This window comes from Cetorhinus maximus, chromosome 19 (assembly GCF_964194155.1).
Source record: "Cetorhinus maximus chromosome 19, sCetMax3.hap1.1, whole genome shotgun sequence".
NCBI lineage: Eukaryota > Metazoa > Chordata > Chondrichthyes > Lamniformes > Cetorhinidae > Cetorhinus > Cetorhinus maximus.
Genome location: NC_135897.1, coordinates 70841682 through 70865808, shown reverse-complemented (window position 1 = coordinate 70865808; position 24127 = coordinate 70841682). Strand labels below are relative to the sequence as shown.

Here is a 24127-nt window from a genome sequence, read left to right as displayed (position 1 = left end):
ACAGTGCCTCTTCGATTTCCTTAACTTTCTAAAGTCTCACTCGAGTCGTATATCCTTATCTTCTGCCTCTTTCCTGAACAGAAAAGCAAATGAGTGCAGCTGAAGAAACTGAGTGCAAACCTGAGACTTTGGTGAGTGAGGGAGTTCAGTGAAGTGAGGGAGTGGGGGGAGGGGGTGGGGGGGAGGAGGAGGTGTTCATTTCCTTTGCTTTTTCTACCTTTCTCACCCTATAGGAATTAGTTCTTATACTACTACAGGGAAAGGAACTAGCTGTTTGGTGAGTATCTTGTAAGTGGTTAAGGTCTATTTTATTCCTAAGGTTTAAAATAGTATACAAATTGGTGGTAAAGTTAATAAAATATATAAAAAAGTGAGATAAATAAGTGAATAATATAATTAAGTAATTAATTAAAACACATTAAGGATAGCAGGATAGGTGATTTGTCAATGCTGCAGCCTGTGGGAGCTCCAGGATGCCAGTGCAGTCCAGGGCAAACACGTCTGCAGTAAGTGTTTGCGGCTGTAGGAACTTTGGCTCAGAGTCATTGAGCTGGAGGCTGAGCTGCAAACTCTACAACACATCGGGAAGCGTGAAAGTTACCTGGATGCTTTGCGCCAGGAGGCAGTCATACCACTTAGGTTAGGGTCTTTTGATTTGGTCAGTGGTCAGGGACAGGAGGGTGTGACTGTGAGTGAGGCAGTTAGGGGGACCCAGTGGGCAGGAGTGCAGGAGTGTCAGCCTCTGCAGTTGTCCAATAGGTTTGAGATTTGCTCAGTTTGTTTGGATGAAAGCAGGGGTTGCAGGGTGGAAGAGCAAACTGACCATGGCACCGTGGTACAGGAAGCCATTCAATGGGGGGTGCGGGGGGGTGGGGGGTGGAGGGTGCAAACAGGAATGTAGTGGTAGTAGGGGACAGTATAGTGAGGGGGATTGACATTGTTCTCTGCAGCAAAGAATGAGAATGCAGACAGCTGTGTTGCTTGACCAGTGCCAGGGTTTGGGACATCTGCTCAGGGCTGGAGAGGAGCTTGCAGTGGGAGGGGGAGGATCCAGTTGTCATGGTCCATGTAGGTACCACCGACGTAGGTGGAACTAGGAAAGAGGTTCTGCATAGAGAGTATGAGGAGCTAGGCACTAAATTAAAAAGCAGAACCTCAAAGGTTATAATCTCTGGATTATTACCTGAGCCGCGTGCAAATTAGCATAGAGTACATAAAATTATAGATGAATACATGGCTCAAAGACTGGTGTGGGAGAAGTGGGTTCCAGTTCATGGGGAACTGTCATCAGTACTGGGGAAAGTGGAGGCTGTGCCGTTGGGACCGTTTACACCTGAACCACGATGGGACCAGTGATCTTGCCGACCGTATAACGAGAGAAGGAGAGAGGGTTTTAAACTAGGGAGTGGGGGCAAGGGATCAAATGTAGAAAGATGTGGTATATGAAAGAGTAGAGACAAAGTAAGAGAGGAAAATAGTAATATGGGAAATGAGGGTCAGAGAATGGCAGGGAGGGACAGAGAAAAAAAACCTAAGAATGCACCAACAATCAAGAGAAGATGTTACAAAGATAACAAAAAGACAAAACTAAAGGCTCTGTATCTGAATAAAGGGAGGACCCACCATCCAAGGTGTAGGTGTACATACTAGTATGGATAGAAGATTGACTGGCTGGCAGAAAACAGAGAGTATGCATAAATGGGTCTTTGTCTGATTGGCGGGATGTGACGAGTGGAGTCCTGCAGGGGCCTGTGCTGGGGCCTCAACTTTTTACAATTTACATCAGTGACTTAGATGAGGAGAGTGAAGGCATGGTAGCTAAATTTGCAGATGACACAAATATTGGTAGGAAAGTATGTAATGGAGTATAATGTGGGAAAAAGTGAAGTTGTTCACTTTGGCAGGAAGAATAAAAAAGCAAAGCATTACTTAAACGAAGAATGACTGCAAAATTCTGAGGTGCAGAGGAATCTAGGTGTTCGAGTGCATGAGTCACAAAAAGTTAGTATGCAGGTACAGCACATAATCAAGAAGGCCAATGGAATGCTATCCTTTATTACAAGAGGAATTGAACATAAAAGTAAGGATGTTATGCTTCATGTTAAGGGGAGATAATGGCGTAGTGGTATTGTCGTTGAATTAATAATCCAGAGACCCAGTGTAATGCTCTGGGGACCAGGGTTTGAATCCTGCCACGGCAGATGGTGGAATTTGAATTCAATAAAAATCTGGAACTAAAAGCCTAATGTTGACAATGGTTTAATGAACGATTGTTGTAAAAACCCATCTGGTTCATTAATTAAGGAAATCTGTTGTCCTTACCTGGTCTGGCCTACATGTGACTCCAGATCCACAGCAATGTGGTTGACTCTTAAATGCCCTCTGAAATGGCCCAGCGAGCCACTCAGTTGTATCAAACTGCTACAAAGTCACAAAAGGAATGAAACTGGATGGACCACCTGGCATCAACCTAGGCATCGGAAATGACAATGGTAATCTCAGCCCTTTCGACTCTGCAAAGTCCTCCTAACTAACATCTGGGGGGTTAGTGCCAAAATTTGGAGACCTGCCTCATTGACTAGTCAAATAACATCCTGACATAGTCATCCTCACGGAATCATATCTTACAGACAATGTCCCAGACTCCACCATCACCATCCCTGGGTATGTTCTGTCCCACCGGCAGGGCAGGCCAGACCCAGCAGAGGTGGCGGCACAGTAGTATACAGCTGGGAGGGAGTTGCCCTGGGAGTCCTCAACTTTGACTCATGATATCGGATCAAATGTGGGCAAGGAAACCCCTGCTGATTACCATGTACTGCTGATGAATCAGCGCTCCTCCATGTTGAATACCACTTGGAGGAAGCACTGAGAGTGGCAAGGGCGCAGAATGTACTTTGTGTGGGGAGACTTCAATGTCCATCACCAAGGCTGGCTCGGTAGAACCACTACTGACCGAGCTGGCCGAGTCCTAAATGATATAGCTGCTAGACTGAGTCTGCGGCAGATGCTGAGGGAACCAACAAGAGGGAAAACATGCTTAACTTCATCCTCATCAACCTGCCTGCTGTAGATGCATCTGTCCACCAGTCATCTCAGCTCCAGGACATCACTGCAGGAGTTCCTCAGGGTAGTGCCCTCGGCCCAACCATCTTTAACTGCTTCATCAATGACCTTCCTTCCATCATAATGTCAGAAATGGGGATGTTCACTGATGATTGCTCAATGTTCAGCAGCATTCGCGACTCCTCAGATACTGAAGCAGGCCATGTCCAAATGCAGCAAGAGCCGAACAATATCCAGGCTTGGACTGACAAGTGGCAAGTAACATTCACGCCACACAAGTGTCAGACAATGACCATCTCCAACAAGAGAGAATCCAACCATCGCCCCCTGATGTTTAATGGCATTACCATCACTGAATTCCCCACTATAAACATCTTGGGGATTACCATTGACCAGAAATTGAACTGGACTAGCCATATAAATACTGTGGCTACAAGAGCAGGTCAGAAGCTAGGAATCCTGCAACAAGTAACTCACCTCCTGACTCCCCAAATCCTGTCCAAGATCTACAAGGCACAAGTCAGGAGTGTGATGGAATACTCCCCACTTGCCTGGATGAGTGAAGCTCCTACAACAATCAAGTAGCTTGACGGCATCCAGGACTAAGCAGCCCAATTGATTGGCATCACATCTACAAACATTCACTCCCTCCACCACCGACGCAAGGTAGCAGCAGTGTATACCGTCTACAAGATGCACTGCAGGAATTCACCAAGGCTCCTTCAAAACCCACAACCACTACCATCTAGAAGGACAAGGGCTGCCGATAGATGGGAATACCACCAACTGGAAGTTCCCCTCCAAGTCACTTACCATCCTGACTCAGAAATATATCGCAGTTCCTTCACTGTCACTGGTTCAAAACCCTGGAACTCCCTTCCTAACAGCACTGTGGGTGTACCTACACCACATGGACTGCAGCGGTTCAAGAAGGCAGCTCACCACCACCTTCTCAAGGGCAAGTAGGGATGGGCAATAAATGCTGGCCCAGCCAGCAAAGCCCATATCCCATGAATGAATTAAAAAAGTTATACAGGGCATTGGTGAGACCACATCTTGAATACTATATGTGGTTTTGGTCTACTTATTTAAAGATATAATTGCATTGGAGGTGGTTCAGAGGAGATTTACTAGATTGATACCTGGAATGAGCGGGTTGACTTATGTGGAAAGGTCGGACAGACTGGGCTTGTTTCCACTGGAGTTTAGAAGAGCGAGGGGTGACTTGATTGATGTATATAAGATGCTGAATGGTCCGACAAGGTGGACGAGGAAAGGATGCTTCCCCTTGTAGGTGAGTCTGGAACTAGGGGGCACTGTTTTAAAATCAGTGGTCGCCCTTATAGGACAGAGATGAGGAGAAATGTTTTCTCTAAGAGGGTTGAGTGACTTTGGAACTGCCTCAGAAGGTGGTGGAAGTAGGGTCATCAAATATTTTTAAGGCAGAAGTAGATAGATTCTTGTTAGGCAAGGGAATCAAAGGTTATTGGGCATAGATGGGAATGTGGAGCTGAAAACACAAACAGATCAGCCATGATCTTATTGAATGGCCTACTTCTGCTCCTATTTTGTATGTTCATAACATGTATAAGTTCAGTTCTTTAAAACTCACCTATAACCAACCTTTTAGACAGCCCTTCTACCACCTCCCTTCTTGACTTGATGTTTTCTTTACCCCATAATTGGCAGCCATGCCCTGGAGTATTTGTCTACCTTAAAGGTGTTATTTAAATGTAAGGTGGTTGTTGTTGTCATTGTTGCTGGTCAAAGTATGTGACCAAAAAATGTCCAAATTCCAAACTTGCAAAACTTTTTTAAAGGCAAATCATGTTGAACTAACTTGAGTTTTTGAGCTGGTTACAGAGATGGATGTTGAGGGCAATGCAGTTGATGTGGTGCATATGAACTTCCAAAAGGACACTAATAACATACCAGAAATGTTGGGGAACACAGGGTTTAGTGAGAGGGAGGAATTAGTAGGGAAATGGTATTGGGGAAATTGATGGGATTGAAGGCCGATAAATCCCCAGGGCCTGATAATCTACATCCCAGAGTACTTAAGGAAGTGGCCCTAGAAATAGTGGATGCATTGGTGGTCATCTTCCGAGATTCTATAGACTCTGGAACAGTTCCTACAGACTGGAGGGTAGCTAATGTAACCCCACTATTTAAAAAGGGAGGCAGAGAGAAAACAGGGAATTATAGACCAGTCAGCCTGACGTTGGTAGTGGGGAAAATTCTAGAGTTCATTATAAAAGATTTAATAGCTGAGCACGTGGAAAACAGTGGCAGAATCGGACAGAATCAGCATGGATTTGTGAAAGGGAAATCATACTTGACAAATCTACTGGAATTTTTCGAGGATGTAACTAGTAGAGTTGATGAGGGGGAGCCAGTGGATGTGGTTTATTTAGACTTTCAGAAGGCTTTCGACAAAGTCCCACATAAAAGATTGGCGTGTAAAATTAAAGCACATGGGATTGGGGGTAGTGTATTGAGATGGATAGAAAATTAGTTGGCAGACAGGAAACAAAGAGTAGGAATTTACGGGTCTTTTTCCGAACGGCAGGCAGTGACTAGTGGGGTACCACAGGGATCGGTGCTGGGACCCCAGTTATTCACAATATATAATATATATTAAGGATTTAGATGAGGGAATTCAATGTAATATCTCCAGATTTGCAGATGACACAAAGCTGGGTGGGAGGGTGAGCTATGAGGAGGATGCAGAGATGCTTCAGTGTGATTTGGACAAGCTGAGTGAGTGGGCAAATGCATGGCAAATGCAGTATAATGTGGATAAATGTGAGGTTATCCATCTTGGTAGCAAAAACAGGAAGGCAGATTATTATCTGAATGGCTATAAATTGAGAGAGGGGAGTGTGCAACGAGACCTGGGTGTCCTTGTACACCAGTCGTTGAAGGTAAGCATGCAGGTGCAGCGGGCTGTAAAGAAGACAAATGGTGCGTTGGCCTTCGTAGCCAGAGGATTCGAGTACAGGAGCAGGGATGTCTTGCTGCAATTGTACAGGGTCTTGGTGAGACCACACCTGGAATATTGTGTACAGTTTTGGTCTCCTTAATCTGAGGAAGGATGTACTTGCTATAGAGGGAGTGCAGCGAAGGTTTACCCAACTGATTCCTGGGATGGCGGGACTGACGTGGGGAGAGATTGAGTTGATTAGGATTATATTCGCTGGAGTTCAGAAGAATGAGGGGGGATCTCATAGAAACCTATAAAATTCTAACAGGACTAGACAGAGTAGATGCAGGAAGGATGTTCCCGATGGTGGGGAGGTCCAGAACCAGGGGTCACAGTCTGAGGATATGGGGTAGACCATTTAGGACTAAAATGAGGAGAAATTTCTTCACCCAGAGATTGGTAAGCCTGTGGAATTCGTTACCACAGAAATTAGTTGAGACCAAAACATTGTATGCTTTCAAGAAGGAGTTAGATATAGCTCTTGGGGCGAAAGGGATCAAAGGGTATGGGAAGAAAGCGGGAGCAGGCTATTGAGTTGGATGATCAGCCATGATCATAACGAATGGCAAAGCAGGCTCGAAGGGCTGAATGGCCTACTCCTGCTCCTAGTTTTTATGTAAAAGGCATTTGATAAAGTGCTACATGATAGGTTTGCCAACAAAGTTGAAGTCAATGGAATAAAAGGATAAGTGCCAGCGTGCATAGATGGTTAAGTGACAGGAAACAGACAGTTGTGGTGAAGGACTGGAGTAAGGTAAACAGTCAGGTACCCCATGAGTCAGTGCTAGGACCACTCGTTTTAGTGATATATAATAGCGACTTATGACGAACCTCTATAAAACACTAGTTTGGCCACAGGTGCAGTAGTGTGTCCAATTCTGGACACCACATTTTAAGAAGGATTTAAAGGTCTTATAGCTGGTGCAGAAGAGATTTACTGGAATGGTTCCAGAGATGACGGGCTTCATTTAGGCGGATAGCCGGGAGGAGATTGGCTTGATCGTTCTCCTTAGAGCAGAGAAGATTGAGCGGAGATTTGAAAGAGGTGTTAAAAATCATGAGGGGTCTGGACAGAGCAAATGGGGAGAAACTGTTTCCATTGATAGAAGTGTCAAGTATCAGAGGACATATATTTAAGGTGATTAGCAAAAGAGCAAAAAGTGACATGAGGAAAAACTATTTTATACAGTTGTGATCTGGAATGCACAGCCCGAAAAGATAGTGGAGGCAGATTCAACTGAGACTTTCAAAAGGGAAATAGATAGGCACATGAAGGGAAAAAAAATTACAGCAACAGAGTGGGGAGTGGTACTGGATTGCTTCGCCTTGAAGTCAACTGGCCAAATTGCATTCGTCTGTGCTGTAACCATTCAATAATTCTATGAAATGAAAAATACTATTCGCAAGGAGTGAAGTTGGGAAATAGGAGAAGCAGTAAGTGGATAGTAATCTATATTCGAAGAACACGGAAGGCCGAACCTTTATCGTGAACAGGCAATCTTAATTGCTTTATCATTCAGTTCCTCTCTACAATCACTGCAGTCGTGCCAAACAAGTGTGTGTTACTCATTGTTTCAAGACATTCCACCAAGAAGAGTATTTCTTACATAAGAGTCTGGGCAGGAGTGTTTAGAAAATATGAGGATGGCTCTATGTGGAATCCATAAAAGCAGTTTGTATCACAGCGGAGATATCCATAGCTTGAGTGGAATGACTATTTGATGATTATTGACCTGCAGGCTACAAGGTTACATTACAATTCACATCACATCTACCAATATGATTTATACACACAATTCTTTATTTTTGTATTTTACACAAGACCTCAAAAGACAATTATACAAGTATAAGTTGAAGCTCTAAAGGATGTTTGGTGATAGTTAAAATTTTATTTAAAATAGTCGCTCAAGAAGGATGGAACTCAATGTTTGGTGCAAATTTGATCCTAGGACCAAGTACAATGCACCGGATGAATGTAGCTGATTAACCCAAGATGCCAAAACTGGATGATGATTGGCTAAAGCATGAAAAATTTATATGTGAAGATATGTAAATTCATGAACCCGATGTAGTACAAATACAAAACACTGCTTGTGCTGGAAATCAGAAATAAAAACAGAAAATGCTGGAAATACTCAGCTGGCCAGGCAGCATCAGTGGGGAGAGAAAAACAGAGATAGCATTTCAGGTCAATGAAGGTTAACTCTGTTTCGCTCCTTCCACAGATGCTGCCTGACCAGCTGAGTATTTCCAGCATTTTTCTGTTTTAACCCTCGTTGAGGGTTGTGCAACGGATCAAATAATAAGCTATTAGCAGGTAGTGCTATAGATGTTGGGGTAAGTTTCTACAGGGTTTCCATCTCCCATAAACAGCAGGTATTCCAGGGAGATTTGGGAATCCCAGCAGAAATTCTATCCCATATAAGGCGACGGAAAAATATGGGAATCAAACATTTAGTGCATTCTGATTTAAAGACTGGGGGTGGAATTTTACAACCCCGTCGCAGCGGGGGCAGGGCTGTAAAACGTGGCGAGCGTTCAAAAGTCCATTGAATTTGGTGGGACCAGAAAATCCCGCCACAGGGAGGGGCTGTAAAATTCTTCCCTGGGTTTACAGGTAGGGTGTATTTATCAGAAAGAACTCTTACTTCTAAAATCAGCCCTGCTCCATTTTCTAGGTGGACCCAAGTGAAGCTTCATTATTGTATTACAAAGGTAATTACACTTAAAAGTTCATTAGCTGTAAAGCACTTTGGGATGTCTTGAAGTCATGAAAGGCACTATAAAAATGCAAGACAAGCACTTTTTATACACAAAAGGGTTTGAGAAGGGTGCTGCTCCATTTGCGGCCATGGATGTGCTAAGCACCAAGTCCCCAGCCTGCAATCTCATGGGATTTACGCCTTTGGCTATACATTCTTTGAAAGGCCCACATAAGTTAAAGGTATGTTTCTTTGGACCTTTGATGGTATTTCTTTTCTGCTGTGATTAATGTTTTCATGAGACTTTGTGCCAATAGTTACTTTTTTCTTCCCTAACTCCAGCCAATGGGAAGCCTCCAAGCTGACATGTTTGGTGGAAGAAAAGAGCCAGAAGATGAATACCCACATCGATCATACTGCCTTAGAGGTGCTCCTTGCCTTCCTATTGGCACCTCCATTCCAGCATCTGAAGAGACAAGTGAAATTGCTGCACTTTGATACAATACTGGTGAGACTTCAATTCCCAAAGATGGATGTGCAGGCAGACCCTTGCCGACATAACTTTGAGGTGGGAATGCCTGAATAACCTTTATGCTAAGAAGTTCTTTAAAAGCACCCCAGTCACAGTATGTTACGCTTCATGTAGTACTGTCAGAAAGAAGGCTCCGCAGACTGCTCTAAAGTTAGCATTGGGTGTTCCCATGAAGATACAGCTAACCGTTTATCCTGACATATCTCTGTGGCAACGTCATGCATTCTTGTCTTCTCGGGGACTTGTTCAACAGAGATGTACACGTGGAGTGGCACCATCTGCTGCATGGACATCTACAGTGATCTTGCAGCAAAGGATCTGAAACTTGTAGGGTCAGTTTGGGACTTGACTGAAGCCTCTTGCAGTTATGTTCCAATGCTGACCTATGGAAATTATGTCATGAAATGGCACAGAAGGCAACCCTTGCAAACAGCTCAAGTAGCTGCAGAGAGAGGTGAAATTACTGTGCTTTGCAATAATACTCATGAGGCTTCATAGAAAGTAATCAAACATGGCCTTGATTTCTGCAGCTATCAAATTTAGTGTCAAATGTTGCGCTGCTTCCTCACTTGTTTGGAGACTTATTCCTTTAGCTAAGATCTAGTCCCCAGTGCTGATCCAGTCACAAAGGGAGCGTAGGTTGTGAGGGCTACAAGATCAGAGCATTAATTTTCCAACTTGCTCCCTCTTCAGGTGAGTCAGAGTATGAATATGCTGGATTGAATCTAGTGTTCTAATTCCTTTCCAAAAGGAGCTCCAACTTGAATACAGACAGAGCAATTATTTGCTATGTAACTCTCATTTCTACACTGCTGGATAACAAACTTAGAAAATGACTGCCAAGATTCTCAGAGAACATGTAAATATCCCTCATTCTTAGAAAGTTAAAGATGTTACAAGTTTCAGATAATTTGATTTCATATATACATATGACTCAGAACACACCAAGCAAAGCACTTACAAGGATAATCTACTACCAGCAGAATATTATGACTACAGTTTTGCTGTGGTGATGGAAATGTCACATGCAAACTTCATCTGGTCAGTGTACAATATAATATTCCCCCTGCTTTCCTGCGGTTAATTACTTGGTTTCATTTCTCGAGGGCTGGAGAGTCCGATGTAGTGCAAAGAACAGCCTTGTGACAACTATTACAGTTATCAGAAAGATGATAAACTTAATTTTTTAAAGAGGAGAACCAACCATGGGACTCTCACAGTGAAGTAATATGTATTCTCAGCACTTGTAGGCTACATCCATTAAGTCTGCTTTCCTGTAACCACAACTATTTGTCTTTGGCATTGTCTTTACCTTTGGGTTGGACAGTTATTAATTTTTCACTCACTTATTTAATGATGCACGTTTCCATGAATCATATTCTACTGTGTTTCACCTCAGGCTGTAATTAGTAGTTCTCTGCTTGATTTGTCTCATGAGATTGTTTTGCGATGTCGAGGGAAATATCAGACATGTCGTCCTTATTCACTCAACAATCATTAAATTAGTGAGAGATTGCCAAAAGTTTGTTTTCCTCAATTATAACAATCCGGAATTTTCTGAGACACTTGTGCCAGGACGTTTAACTGTGAATGCCAAATATACCTTGAAGAACTAGTGAAATGAAAAAATTATAAATCTCAATAAACATGACATATGAAACTAGCAGAAGCGCAAAATCCAAAATAGTCCGGATAGTCTTATAAATAACTCTGTTGTTAGAATAAAAACAGTTTTGGTCACTGCGATGATGAATCTGAGTTTTGTTTAAATTCCATCCTTGTTGTGAGCTTCTTGACACCAGATTTGACTGATTGTCTTGGTTAGCACCTGTAGTTAGAAAACATAATAAACTTATATCAAAGTAGGTTGTTAAGTTATACTTGCTGCTGTAATGAAATAAAACAGAAATGGTCTGTTAAAATCAGCCCCCAAAATGAAACTGCAGAGAAAGCCCTCGTGCAGTTGTCAAGTCTTTGATCAGTTAAAACTAAATAAAACTGCAAAGACATTTAGAGGAGCAAAGTGGCTGGTCAGTGTTTTCAGGCTGAATATGTTACATAAGCTGATCAGCAATCTTTGAAGTGAAATATTTTCTCATAGCCCTGCTGAAACCTGATAATGGAATGATTTGGGCAGTGCGAGATCTGTGACACAACATAATAGTCTGGACTTGGTAATGCTTATAGTTATGTTTATTTTACACAACGCAGAATTGATTGAAAAAGATATGACTAACCTTTACGAGACTGTAGTGTAAACCTGTGGTGTTTGAAATGTTTTAACGGTTGCTGGGCCTCTGCCAGTTATAGACAGGACGTGAACTTGAATCTGATAAGTTGTCAAAGGCCGAAGATTAAAGATTGTCATAAAAGGCTGATCCTGTAAACAATACAAGAACAGATCACAGCTCAGCAATTACACAGGTACGAGAAGAGTAATCATCTCTAATCGAGCCAAGTGGATCAAATGATTTATATATAGAAAAATGGTAACCTGGGGGTAGTTCTATCTGTCTCCCAGACATGTTAAAGCCTGTGTAGTATAAATTTCCAACACTAGAGACTGCTATTACTACAGAAAAGTGCAGAGTATACTAAGAATGTTCCAGCAATGTGAGCTCAATGAATCAGTTCTCAGCCTCCGGTGCACTTTGATTCTGGCTGGAAGTTATAACAGGTTGGAAAGAGTCAACAGGGTAGTACCTGCACTTCCACAGTGCCCTACTGTCAAATTAAGACTGTCGCTGCTTATGTTTGTGAAGGTGGTGTGGAGACCTAGGCTGCACAGCACCCCTGAGTTCGAGAGGCCACGGGGTGAGGAAAATCCCCTTCATTTCTGGGAGACAAGGTAATCTGGGTCATGGGGTCCTGGAAAATTAGCAGTAGGAGCTCCACCAACTGAACTCTGCTACCTGGCTGGTTAGAGATCAGGCGTTAAGCTCCTTGTGGATCTGGAGCATCAGCCATGAATGTCCATTGTAAATAATGGGAAGAATTTTCTGGTCCCCCTCATGTGAAACTGTCACATGAGCTGGGACATGTTCCATGAATTTTCTTCAAAAATTTTTATTTAATTAATAAATCCTTCATTAAACCTCATCCCGCCCGTGGATGAGGTTTCATGAAAAATGCGAAGGCCGCCTGGGCTCTTCGCCTGCCCCGCCAACCGTAAGCATTCTTAACAACTTTGGTGGCGAGTGGGGAGGTGGGGGGGGGCTCACTCGCCGACGTGTAAAAAGACGCGTGGTGATATCGGGCGGGTGTCCCGACGTCACTGCGCGTCATTTAGATTGTCAGTTCAGCAGGCGCGCAGCCACGTCAGCTGTGTACCCGCCGAACTGTCAAATGCCTATTAAGTCCATTAAGAAAGTAATTAAAGTTGTTAAGAATGTTGCCTGTCCAACCTTAAGGTTTGGCGGGCAGGCGAAGAGCCCAGGCGGCCTTCGCATTTTTCATGAAACCTCATCCACGGGCGGGATGAGGTTTAATGAAGGATTTATTAATTAAATAAAAATTTTTGAAGAAAATTCATGGAACATGTCCCAGCTCATGTGACAGTTTCACATGAGGGGACATGTCCTTAAAAATTTTCTTTTCTTTAAATTTTTCATAACTTAAACTAATCCCCCTGAGGCACGGTTCTGCGTTCTTTCGCACGCATGCGTCTCAGGGAATCCGCCCCCCCGTTCGCACAGGGAGTGCACAGCGCTTCTGGGTCTGCGTCACGCTGGGTGGGCCTTAATTGGCCCGCCCATGTAAAATGGTGGCGCGCTCCCAATCGGGGGCGCCGATCAGGTTCGCGCTCGCTCCTTCCTGCCCCCACATAATCCACCCGATGGGGGGGGGAAATTTCAGCCCAATCTGTTTCTCTAAGTTAAGCTTTTCCATTAATGTTTATAAAGATTTGATGCCAGTGGGATAAAGGATCCCTGTTTTATAACCATGCAGTCTGTGTGCTTGAAAACACGTAATTGTGTTTGTGAAGATGGAGTAGAGCAGTCAGCCTGAAAAGCTATTAATATGTTAGACCTAAGGGACACAAAATTCGGATCTGTAATGCCTCTGGAGCCAATGCTATGGAAGGTGAAGGCCCTTCCAGCTGCCTCTGGTGGGTCTGCTTGGTGCCCATATTAGGAAGGGTGCTCGCACAGTCATAGCATGTGTGTGCTAGAAGCTTCTCAACTGGCCAGATCATAACTTTGAACAGCCTTACCAGCTGATCTGATGGATAATTTACAAGCTTGGACTAGGCAGGTCCATTCAATATATTCAATATCACTCACCAAAGGACATTCGTTCAACTGCAAGATGGACCCACCACTGGTGTTATTTAAAGGGCCAGGCACACAATTTGCAGGTAATGTGATTTACACTAACATCCGCTTCCTGAAAAGTTTCTGGAAGTACTGTGGTTTTGCAGATGTTGTGGTGAGCTGCTGTATCTGGCAGGGAGTGCTGCTGCCTCCTCACAGGGCAGGCAGAGGATTTAGTGACATGTCCGCACAATGAATGCAACAGGTGTAGGAGCTGTAGGTACAGTGCCTCTGGGTCTGCAACATGACAGGGAGATGGAACAGAGGCTATGGAGAGAGCAAGCTCCACACGATGTGCTCTACCAAGTTAGACTCATAGACGTATACAGCACAAGAGGCCATTCGGCCCATCATGTCTGCGCTGGTCAACAAAGATCTGACTGCTAATCCCATTTTCCAGCGCTTGGCCCATAGCCCTGCAGGCTACGGCAACGCAAGTGAATATCTAAATACTTCTTAAATGTTATGAGGGTTTCTCACTGAACCATCCTTTCAGGCAGTGAGTTTCAGACTCCCACCATCCACTGGGTGAAAAAATTTCTCCTCAACTCCCCTCTTAGCCTTCTACCTCTTACTTTTAACCTATGTCCCTGGTTATTGACCCATCTACTAATCGAAAAGTGCCTTCCTATCCACCTGATCTATGCCCCTCATAGTCTTATACACCTCTATCAGGTCCCCTCTTCGCTGCTCCAAGGAAAACACCCCCAGCCTATCCAATCTTTTCTCATAGCTCAGACCCTCCAGCCCAAGCAGCATCCTGGTAAATCTCCTCTGCACACTTTCCAGTGCAATCACATCCTTCCTATAATGTGGTGACCAGAACTACACGCAGTACTTCAGTTGTGGCCTAACCAGCGTTTTATACGGTTCCAGCATAACCTCCCTGCTTTTGTATTCTATGCCTCAGCTAATAAAGGCATGTATTCCATATGCCTTCTTAACCACCTTATCTACCTGCTCTGCTACCTTCAGGGATCTGTGAATATGCACACCAAGGTCCCTCTGATCTTCAGTACTTTCCAGGGTCCTGCCATTCATTGTGTAATTCCTTGCCTTGTTATCTCTCCCCAAGTGCATTACCTCACACTTTCCCGGGTTGAATTCTATTTGCCATGGCTCTGCCCACCTGACCAGTCCATTGATATCCTCCTGCAGTTTACGGCTATCCCTCTATTTACCACCCTACCAATTTTCGTGTCATCCGCGAACCTCTTGATCATACCCCCAAAATTTAAGTCCAAATGATTTATGTACACCACAAACAGCAAGGGCCCCAGCACCGAGCCCTGCGGAACCCCACTGGAAACAGACTTCCAGTCACAGAAACATCCCTCTATCATCACCTCTGCTTCCTGCCTCTCAGCCAATTTTGGATCCAACACACCACCTTGCCTTGGATCCCATGGGCTCTTACTTTGTTGACCAGTCTGCCATGAGGGACCTTATCAAAAGCCTTGCTAAAGTCCATGTAGACCAAATCAAATGCATTACCCTCATCAACACTCCTGGTTACCTCCTCAAAAAATTCGATCAAATTTGTCAAACATGACCTTCCCTTAACAAATCCATGCTGACTATCACTGATTAATCCGTGTCTCTCCAAGTGCAGATATATTCTGTCCCTCAGAATTCTTTCTGGTAACTTCCCCACCACCGGGGTTAGACTGACTGGTCTGTAATTTCCTGGTCTATCCTTTCCTCCTTTTCTTAATAATGGGACAATGTTTGCAGTCCTCCAGTCCTCTGGCAGCTCACCTGTAGCCAGAGAGGATTTGAAAATTACTGCCAGGGCTCCTGATATTTCTTCCCTTGCCTCCCTCAACAGCCTGGGATACATCTCATCCGGGCCTTAAGATTTATCTCCAGTACCTCCTCTCTCTCTATGTTAATTTCCTCTAATATTTCACAGTCCTCCACCCTGATGTCTATACCTGTGTCGTCCTTTTCCATTGTGAAGACCGAAGCAAAGTATTCATTGAGGACTGTTCCCACATCTTCCAGTCCATACACAGGTTACCTCTATGGTCCCTAATTGGCCCTACTCTTTCCTTAGTTATTATCTTGCTCTTTATATATTTAAAAAACCCCTTTGGGTTTTCCTTTATTCTACCCACCAATGCTTTCTCATGCACTCTCTTAGCTTTCCTAATTTCCTTTTTAAGTCCCCAACCTGCACTTTTTATGCTCCTCTAGGGACTCTGCCGTATTGAGCCCTCAGTGTCCACCATAAGCTTCTCTTTTTTACTTAATCCTAACCTTTATGTCCCTTGACATCCAGGGTTCTCCAGACCTGGTTCCCCCCCCCACCCCACACCCCCTTCGTCTTTACAGGGACATATTTGCCCTGTACTCTCGCTATTTCCTCCTTGAATGCCTCCCACTGCTCTGACACAGTTTTATCTGTGAGTAGCTGCTCCCAGTCCACTTGGGCCAAATTGTATCTCATCTTCGTAAAATTAGCCTTCCCCCAGTTTAGAACTTTTATTCCCAGCCCAACCTTATCCTTTACCATAACTATCCTAAATCTATCTCCAAAATGCTCCCCTACTGATATCCCTTCCACCTGCCCGGGCTCATTTCCAAATATTAGGTCCAGAATTGCCCCCTCCCTTGTTGGGCTTTCGACATACTGGCTAAAAAGGTTTTCCTGGATGCAACTTAAGAATTTTGCTCCCTCCAAACCTTACAAACTAAAACTATCCCAGTTAATATTTGGATAGTTAAAATCCCCTACTATTACTGCCTTATTATTCCTACACTTCTCTGAAATTTGATTACATATTTGATCCTCTACCTCTCCCTGACTGTTTGTGGGCCTATAGCACACACCCAACAGCGTGTTTGCCCCTTTTGTGTTTTTTACTTCTACCCATATGGCCTCATTTGATGATCCTTCCAAGATATCATCCCTCCTCACTTCTATAATTGATTCCTTGATCAATATTGCGACCCCCCCCCCATCCGTCCCTTTATCTTGTCTGAATACCCTATAATCAGGAATTTTGAACTGCCAATGGTCACCTTATTTAAGGAAAGATGTAAATGCATAGGAAGCAATCCAGAGAATACCTGGAATGGGTGGGTTGCCTTATGAGGAAAGGTTGAAAAGGTTGTCTCGGTCATGGCTATGATATCATACTCTCATGTGCCTATCTGTGCCATCAGCTCGTCTGTCTTATTCCTCAGGCTCTTTGCATTAAAATATATTGCAGTTGGAGCTAGCCTCCTACATTCTCCTTGACAGTGACAGGAAGTTGTCTGGCAGGCCAGCCAATGCATCCAGCAACTCGGTGTTTATCCTCATCGGCACTCTCCTATCAAGATCCTCATCTGAGTCCTCTGTAGCAGAATTCATCTGCCACCTCACACTCCAATGAGCTACACACAAACCATCCTCTCCCCTGGCCTGGCTGTAGCCCACTCATGCACATGGTACCAACTTTATATAAGCTTTGAGAGTTCATGCAGTGCCAGTATCTGAGCGAGTTGCTGCTAATGTCAGATCAAATGATGGTGTGTCCTGATCAGTAATGCGGTGTTGCTCTCTTTCTTCCTCCTAGGTGTGCTGCGGCTGAGCAGGTGGCAGTTCTTGGATGTTTGAAAGCAGGGATCAAAAAGGGAAAGGTTGGAGTGCAAAGCAAGAGGTCCATGGTCACACCATCTACAGCTTTCTCATCATGCCAAATAGAAGGATGAGGGTGAGCTGGGAGTCGAGGAGAGGCATAAGGCAGGAACATACCAACATCTTCAATGTTTTCAGTGATGTCGGCTGTCATGCGCTCTGTTACAGAGAACCATGAAAAATTATGGAAAAGAAGATGAAGTGGTGTACCTGGATGATAGGCCTGAGTCATGACTGATAGAGAGTGCTGAGTGATGGGGGTGTGATGCATTGAACAGCGTGAAAGGTTGATGATGCAGTAGGTGTGAGATGTCATTTGAAGATGCATTCACTGACCTTGACCAGCTGCTTGAGGATATTAAGCTTCTTGTGCCCATGCTGTCAGGTCCTCAGGGCCAGACTCTGGAGGTGATCTCCCTGGCCACCTGTTTGCATTTCCTTGCTGTGATAACATGGGGTTGGATTTTCGGGCCCCTACAAATCAGGACAAAGCTGGAAGGGCCCCAAAAATATCAATGCTGGCTGGAGTTTCAGTTATGGATGCTGTTCCTGGCACTGGCAATGTTTACCAGGGCGAAGGACGGAACAGGTATCTTGCTCTCCTCCCAACTGAAGCCAATTAAATTAGTTTAAAAAGCTTGTTAATACCTTGTTGGTACCATATTCCTTGGTGGAATATTTATGGCTTTCATGAGCAATCAGTTTTTTCAGCTGAAGGGAGTGGGGAGCCAGTCAAAGCTACCCCAGGGTATTATCCCAGTCCAGAGGACCAGCAGGGTACTTGGCACCTGGTGAGGAGGTGTCCTTGGCACTACACAGATGGCAGACAGAGTGGGCACTCAGACCCTGGGCATAAAACAGGGTCGGCAGGAAAGCATGAGGCAAGGTTGCCAATCACGATTGGGCAGCCATCTTCCCAGAAGGAATGCTGCAGCTGGCAATGGGGGCACGACGGTCAGATTTTGGGCCCAGGGGTGATGAGAGGCAACATCCTCCGCAGGAAAGGCAAAGCCTCGAGCAGCAAGAGGGCAGAACCGAGGAAAGAGAAGCAGGAAGGAAATGGAGGCCACATCCTCAATACAGCATTGACCATCGAAGATGGAGATGACCGAGACCTACGAGGCAGGAGGTTGTACGCACCAGTCAGATGGTCACAGACATCTGGCCCTCGTCACCAAAGACTTTGCACCTCTCAGCACTGTTGGCATGCCCTGCTAGTAGCTGTCAAAATCACTGTGGCCCTGAACTGCTTTGCTTCTGGCTCTTTAAGGAATCTTGCAAGTGACTGCACAACATTGCATCACGCAGGTCAGTGATGTCATCTTTGTCAAAGCTGGAGAGAACATTATTTTCACGACAAATGTGACCTCACCAGGACAGAGTGCAGTGGGTTTTGCCTCCATTGCTGGTTTTCCTCAGGTAAGTTATCATCAATTGCAGCCATGTGACGATCATGGCACCGACTGACTGGTCAGTGAGATTCATCAAGAGGAAGGACTGGTCTGTGACCACAACAAGAGCTTCCTCCATGTTTGCACTTGATTTCCTGGCAGCTGCCATGACACCTTCATCCTATTCCAGTGCAGGCTGCCTCAGATCTTCACGCCAACCTCCAAGGTGCATGGATGGTCCCTACGGCCCAAGAATCTGAGACTCTGCTCAGTAATTCAACCATGGAGCAGGCCATTGGGATTCTGAAGATGTGAATCCGGTGCCCTGACCAGTCAGGTGGTGCCCTCCAATTACCTACTGCAAGCATATTAGTCATTGTGGTGGTCTGCTGCATTTTTCATAACATGGCCCTCAGAAAGGTGTGGACCTGGAGGATGATGAAGCCCTGAAATGGACAGCTCATCAGGGGAGGTCAGGAGCAGGAGCAAGAGGTGAGAGAGGAGGAGAAACAGGAGACAACAGAAACTAAGCTGAACACAGAGATGCCCCTGCTGCATGATGAGCTGGCCTCCTCTTGCCACTCTCTGGGAAGAGGATCTCCCTGCTCTCCCTCGCCAGCATTAGATCCAGGTCAGCATCAATGAAGCAAGGGTCTGCCCTACTTGAGTGCCAAGTGATAGACAGAGCTAAGCAATCTCACAACCAACGGATCAGATCAAAGCTCTGCAGCCCTGCCATATCTAGACATGAATGGTGGCGGACAATTAAACAACTAACAGGAGGAGAAGGCTCCACAAATAACATCCTCAATGATGGGAGAGCCTAGGACATCAGTGCAAAAGACAAAGATGAAGATTTGACTAAGTTTAGCATCAAGGAACCCTGGCAAAACTGAAGTCAATGGGAATCAGGGAGGAAACTCTTCACTGGATGGATTCAAACCAAACACAAAGGATGATGGTTGTGGCTGCTGGAGGCCTATATCATGTTCCAGTATATTATGAACCTCCAGATAATACTTTAAAATTTTGAACAAAAAACAGACTTAAAAAGCTGCTGCACACCATGTGACTTTTGGCAGTATCAACTCTAGGCAGTCTCGAGACTCATGCAAGTACCCAAATAAATATGGACATTCACAGGCATCTGGGAGATTCACACATTCCTTTGTTTAAGGATGCAACATCAACAAAAGGACTATAGCATTCCAGCCGACTTGTCTTTCTGGCTCACCTGGGACAAAAGACACATTGAAACTCAATGAATGTTGGACGAATGTGAAGGGGTGCCCATCGACCTTCCATTGTTTTATGATGGTCCCTCGTTCGAACCCAGGCTGGGTAAATTTCAAAGTGTCAAATAACAACACAGGATGTTTATCGACCTGACCACCCACCTAATTTGGAAAAGGACTTTGGACTTGTAACAGGTCACATGGGTGTGGGTAATGGCATTATCAAAGCTGAACACCAACCCCCCAACCCCCCACCTCCACCCCACTATCAAAATCCTGGGGGGGTGGTTACCATTGACCAGAAACTGAACTGGACTAGCCATATAAGCACTGTGGCTACGACAGCAGATCAGAGACTGGGAATTCTGTGGCGATTAACTCACCTCCTCATTCTCTAAAGCCTGTCCAGCATCTACAAGGCACAAGTCAGGACGACCGGAAGTCTCAGTGATGGCTGCCATGGGAAGTCCAAATGAGTCCCACACTTCATCTGACCTACCTCCATTCCCACTCCCACTGACTACAAGTGGACAGGAAACCCATTTCCATTTCCAGAGCAAACTAAGTGCTTCCCCACGCAAAAGTCTTAACTTTCATTAAGGGTTTTGGACCCAAAATCAGACTGTGCTCCTGTTTCTTGCCTCTGTTTTGAAAATCCAGTCCATGGTCTCTTTCCTCCTGTGCACCTCCACCACTAAGCCCTGCAGCACTGCACTGTGCATCTAGGATCCTCTTCCTTTCCTGGTGCTCGATTGTGCAGCTCCTACTTGCAGCCAATGTCAGTACAGGCTGTAGCAATTCTCTTGCACTGAATGCAACTCTTCTTTAAGAGGGGCAGACTGTCTTTGAAAGGAGCAGACTGGCTACACCATGTGCTAACTGCACACAATGTTCGGCCTCCTGCTGAGTGCTCAAGCAGCCAGCAGTGCGGGCCTCGTTTGGGCCAACGCTATCATTAGCTCAGTGAGGAGGCAGCACAGTTTGGGTGCTACCTGTTTCAAAGGAAAGGGCATGGACAGCTCATGAACTACGACACCTCCACATCTAAAAACAGGTCAGAACCAATTTTTAGCCCATGACTTTTCCCAGGTAGAAAGTTTTCAATCTTAGTTGAATTGTCTAGAATAATGCTTTTGGAATATAAATAATGTCGGGGAGGAAGTGCCATTAAAGTTTACAACAAAGGAGGAAGTCTGCCTTGGCTCTTTGCTAAAGCAAAGTTGTACTTTATTTTCTCTCCATAGTTCTACAGCTTCCTCTGCTTCAAAGATGTATTCAATTTTCTGTTAAAAACGCAACAGTCTCTGCTTAAACCATTGCAGGTTGCAAAGCATTTGATGCTCAGAAAATCCTCTGTGTAAGGAAATTTCTCCCAGCTTCTGTCACTAACCCCCTAACCAGAGGGAATAGTCTTTCCTTATTCGCTCTATTAAATTTTAAAAACCTCTTAGCCATCTCTGTTTCAGTGGAAATAATCCCAATATTTTAAACCTTCCATCATAGTTCTAGTTTCACAAACTGTCATTATTCGGATGAATCTATTTGATATACTTTCCATGGTTTTCTTTTTATAATGGAGTAAAAGTTCACTGAATGAGCAGTTATGAGTGTCAATATAATAAAATAAATTAGGTCATGAAGGTTGTCAGTAAAGCAGTGAAAATTGAAGTTAAAATAAACCATGGGAAAAAACATTGGCCTGTGTTGTACCCTATTTCTGAGCACTAAATAACTTTAGGATGAATTTTCAGTGACCCCATCCACAGCCATCTCTCCTACAAGTGCGCTGGCTGCCACATTGGAAACCAGCAAGTGCTAAGTGTCCAGGGCACCCATCTGAAAAAGACATGGGTCCACTGACTATGTTTTTTTTAATAGTTTTAGGAGCATGTTGGCAAACTCAGCAGAAATGCATGTTCTCTGCTCAGTTAATTTTGGTTCTGCGATGGCCTTACCACCAGTTCTTAAAGGATAGCTGGAGGCTACCGCTAGAAAGATAAGCAAAATCATTTGATTTGGATGCTTTCAATTACCTTGATGTGGTTCTAGGAGAGGCATTCCTACCAAACACTTGTCCGCCACCCGTCACCCAGGACTTACACATGGGCTAGATCTGTGTTGCATCCAGCTGAATTTTCGAGGAGGCGCATGGGTTGCCCAATTGGCATTCACAGCTCCCCAGTTTTAAGAAAATGAAGACTGAGGCACAAGCCATTTTCGCAGCCTTTACCGTCATATCATATTTTTAGCGTTTTTAGAGCAATTCTTTAGAAAATAAAATTGATTGTTTAGAAGTAGCTTGTGAATACATTTATAAATTTTCACCACAGTTAATTTAAAGGTTGAACCCATTCTTCCCCATCCACCACAATTCACGTGAACACAGCATGTTGCTGGTAACTTACTGGTGGCATTACTTGACTTCGGGAAATGACCATGTCTGGCATGACGACAGGTCTGTTAACAGTGGATATTTCCGTCCAGTTGAATTGGTACCCAGTGACTAACTGGCTCTGTGAAACCTGCCAATGGAACTCTCCAGTGACAGAGCCATTTTCAGCAACAAAAGCAGCAGTTAGTTTCTCTGCTTTCACTATGACCTTTCCAGAAGCTTGACTGGACATCTGGCGAAGCCCTGGTGTCAAGACAGAAAAAAAAATTGTACCATTCACTTCCATTCTTTATTCTTGAAAAAGGTTTAAATAATAAGAGTTATTTAAAAATGAATTGACGTTAATCAGAAATATACATTGTCATTAGGAATGAACAACCCCAATAGAATCTGCACAGAATCACATTCAGCCAAAGCTATCCATTGTTTTCCTCAAATTAATTAATTAATTTAGTGTATGGGAATGCTGCGTATAATTCTAGGCATCTCAACATTGTTATTACCAGCATAGAAAGCACATGGACCGATAGTTTAGTTAGTTGGCATGATTCAACGTCAAGGGATGTGGTTTGTATTTGTTGCGAAGGCCATTTGTCATTGCTTTGAAGACTCCATAATGATAATTTACAGTGTACTGTCCCTGTAAAGCTTGAAAGTGGATGAGAAGTGCCTAGCTATCAAAAAGGGGACCATGCATCAGTATTCTTATCATGTTCTCTACGAATAATCAATTTATGGGTGAAACCAATGATCGAACCAGTAGACTGAATCAGAGAAATTTCAGATCCTGGTCAATTGGTTTTTACGCACTCCCTCCAATATTTGAAATGGTCTTTGACATAACCCTCACTCTTCAGTGGATTACTATATAAAACGCAAGGGAAATAAAAATATTCATAAAGGAAAATGGAGTGGAAGACCAATCTGGGGATGATGAGCAGCTGCAGTTTGCACCTTTATTTGTAATAATACAGCCTTCTTGGTTCTCTCATATTGCTTCTTATTGACTTGCCAACCATCTATCACATATTTGGGTGTATGACCACATCCAATGCTGCCTGAGAGTGAAGTCAAGGAGTCAGCCTAGGGTCTTTTTTCATATTTTTATTTGGCCTGTTTCTTCCTATTATTTTTGTCTCTCCTTGGAGATTGTATAGCTGGCTAGTTGGTGGGGTTAGGGTGGAATCATAGTATTAAATTGCTCCGTGACAATATGACTGGTTTGATAGACCAGATCATCTTTTCCTGACAATCATGTTTGCATCATTGGAGGAACCTGGGTGAGAGCAAGCACACTAAGTCGAAAGTGGAATACTTCAGATTATTGGTTATGTTTCTGTTGATTTGGGTCCAGTAACACTACGGCTGGGATTTTCCAGCCCTATCGCGGGCGGGACCCGCCGCAGGCGAGGTGACGCCCCAGCCAGAAGTCCATTGACTTCTGGCGGGACTGGAAGATCCCGGCGGCGGGCGGGTGCGGAAAATCCCACCCTACGGGTGGAATCATCCGCCTCCATTGGCGGTGGGTATCATGGCAGGCATGAGCAGACAATATGCCGGGAAGGCTGAAAATCGGTTTCACGCCATCGTGAAACACGCTTGCAACCGTCCGCTCCGCCTGTCAATGGCGGGCTGTGTTTCCCGCCGTCAGACATCTGGAACTTCATTGTAATACATCTGCATATCATTATAAGCCCAGCTCGCCGGAATCATCCCCCCATGCTGGATCATCCAAGCACGTTGGCGTGATTGGACGCTGACGTGTTTCACAACAGCCTTTATAAGGCATGCACCTGGCAAGCTGCACTTCAAGGGGAACTTGGAGGTGAGTGCACAGTAATGTTGCACAGTGCTCACAAGGGCCGCCTGTTGGACCTCAAGGTTGAGG

The 24127-nt window shown here is 44.5% G+C and overlaps 1 protein-coding gene across 4 annotated transcripts in view; it reads right to left on the bottom strand.

Annotated features, from left to right (window-relative positions):
- Window positions 1-7829: 7829 nt before the first annotated feature.
- Window positions 7830-24127, bottom strand: part of anos1b (anosmin 1b) — a 220051-nt gene continuing 203753 nt past the window's right edge. For all 4 annotated transcript variants that reach the window (XM_078564075.1, XM_078564074.1, XM_078564076.1 and 1 more), the window contains 3 exons: window positions 22253-22482; window positions 11521-11663; window positions 7830-11111 (listed from right to left, as the gene is read on the bottom strand). In XM_078564075.1, the coding sequence (XP_078420201.1) occupies window positions 11523-11663; window positions 22253-22482 (371 nt within the window). In that variant the 3' untranslated portion in view covers window positions 7830-11111; window positions 11521-11522. The remainder of the gene's footprint in view (window positions 11112-11520; window positions 11664-22252; window positions 22483-24127) is intronic.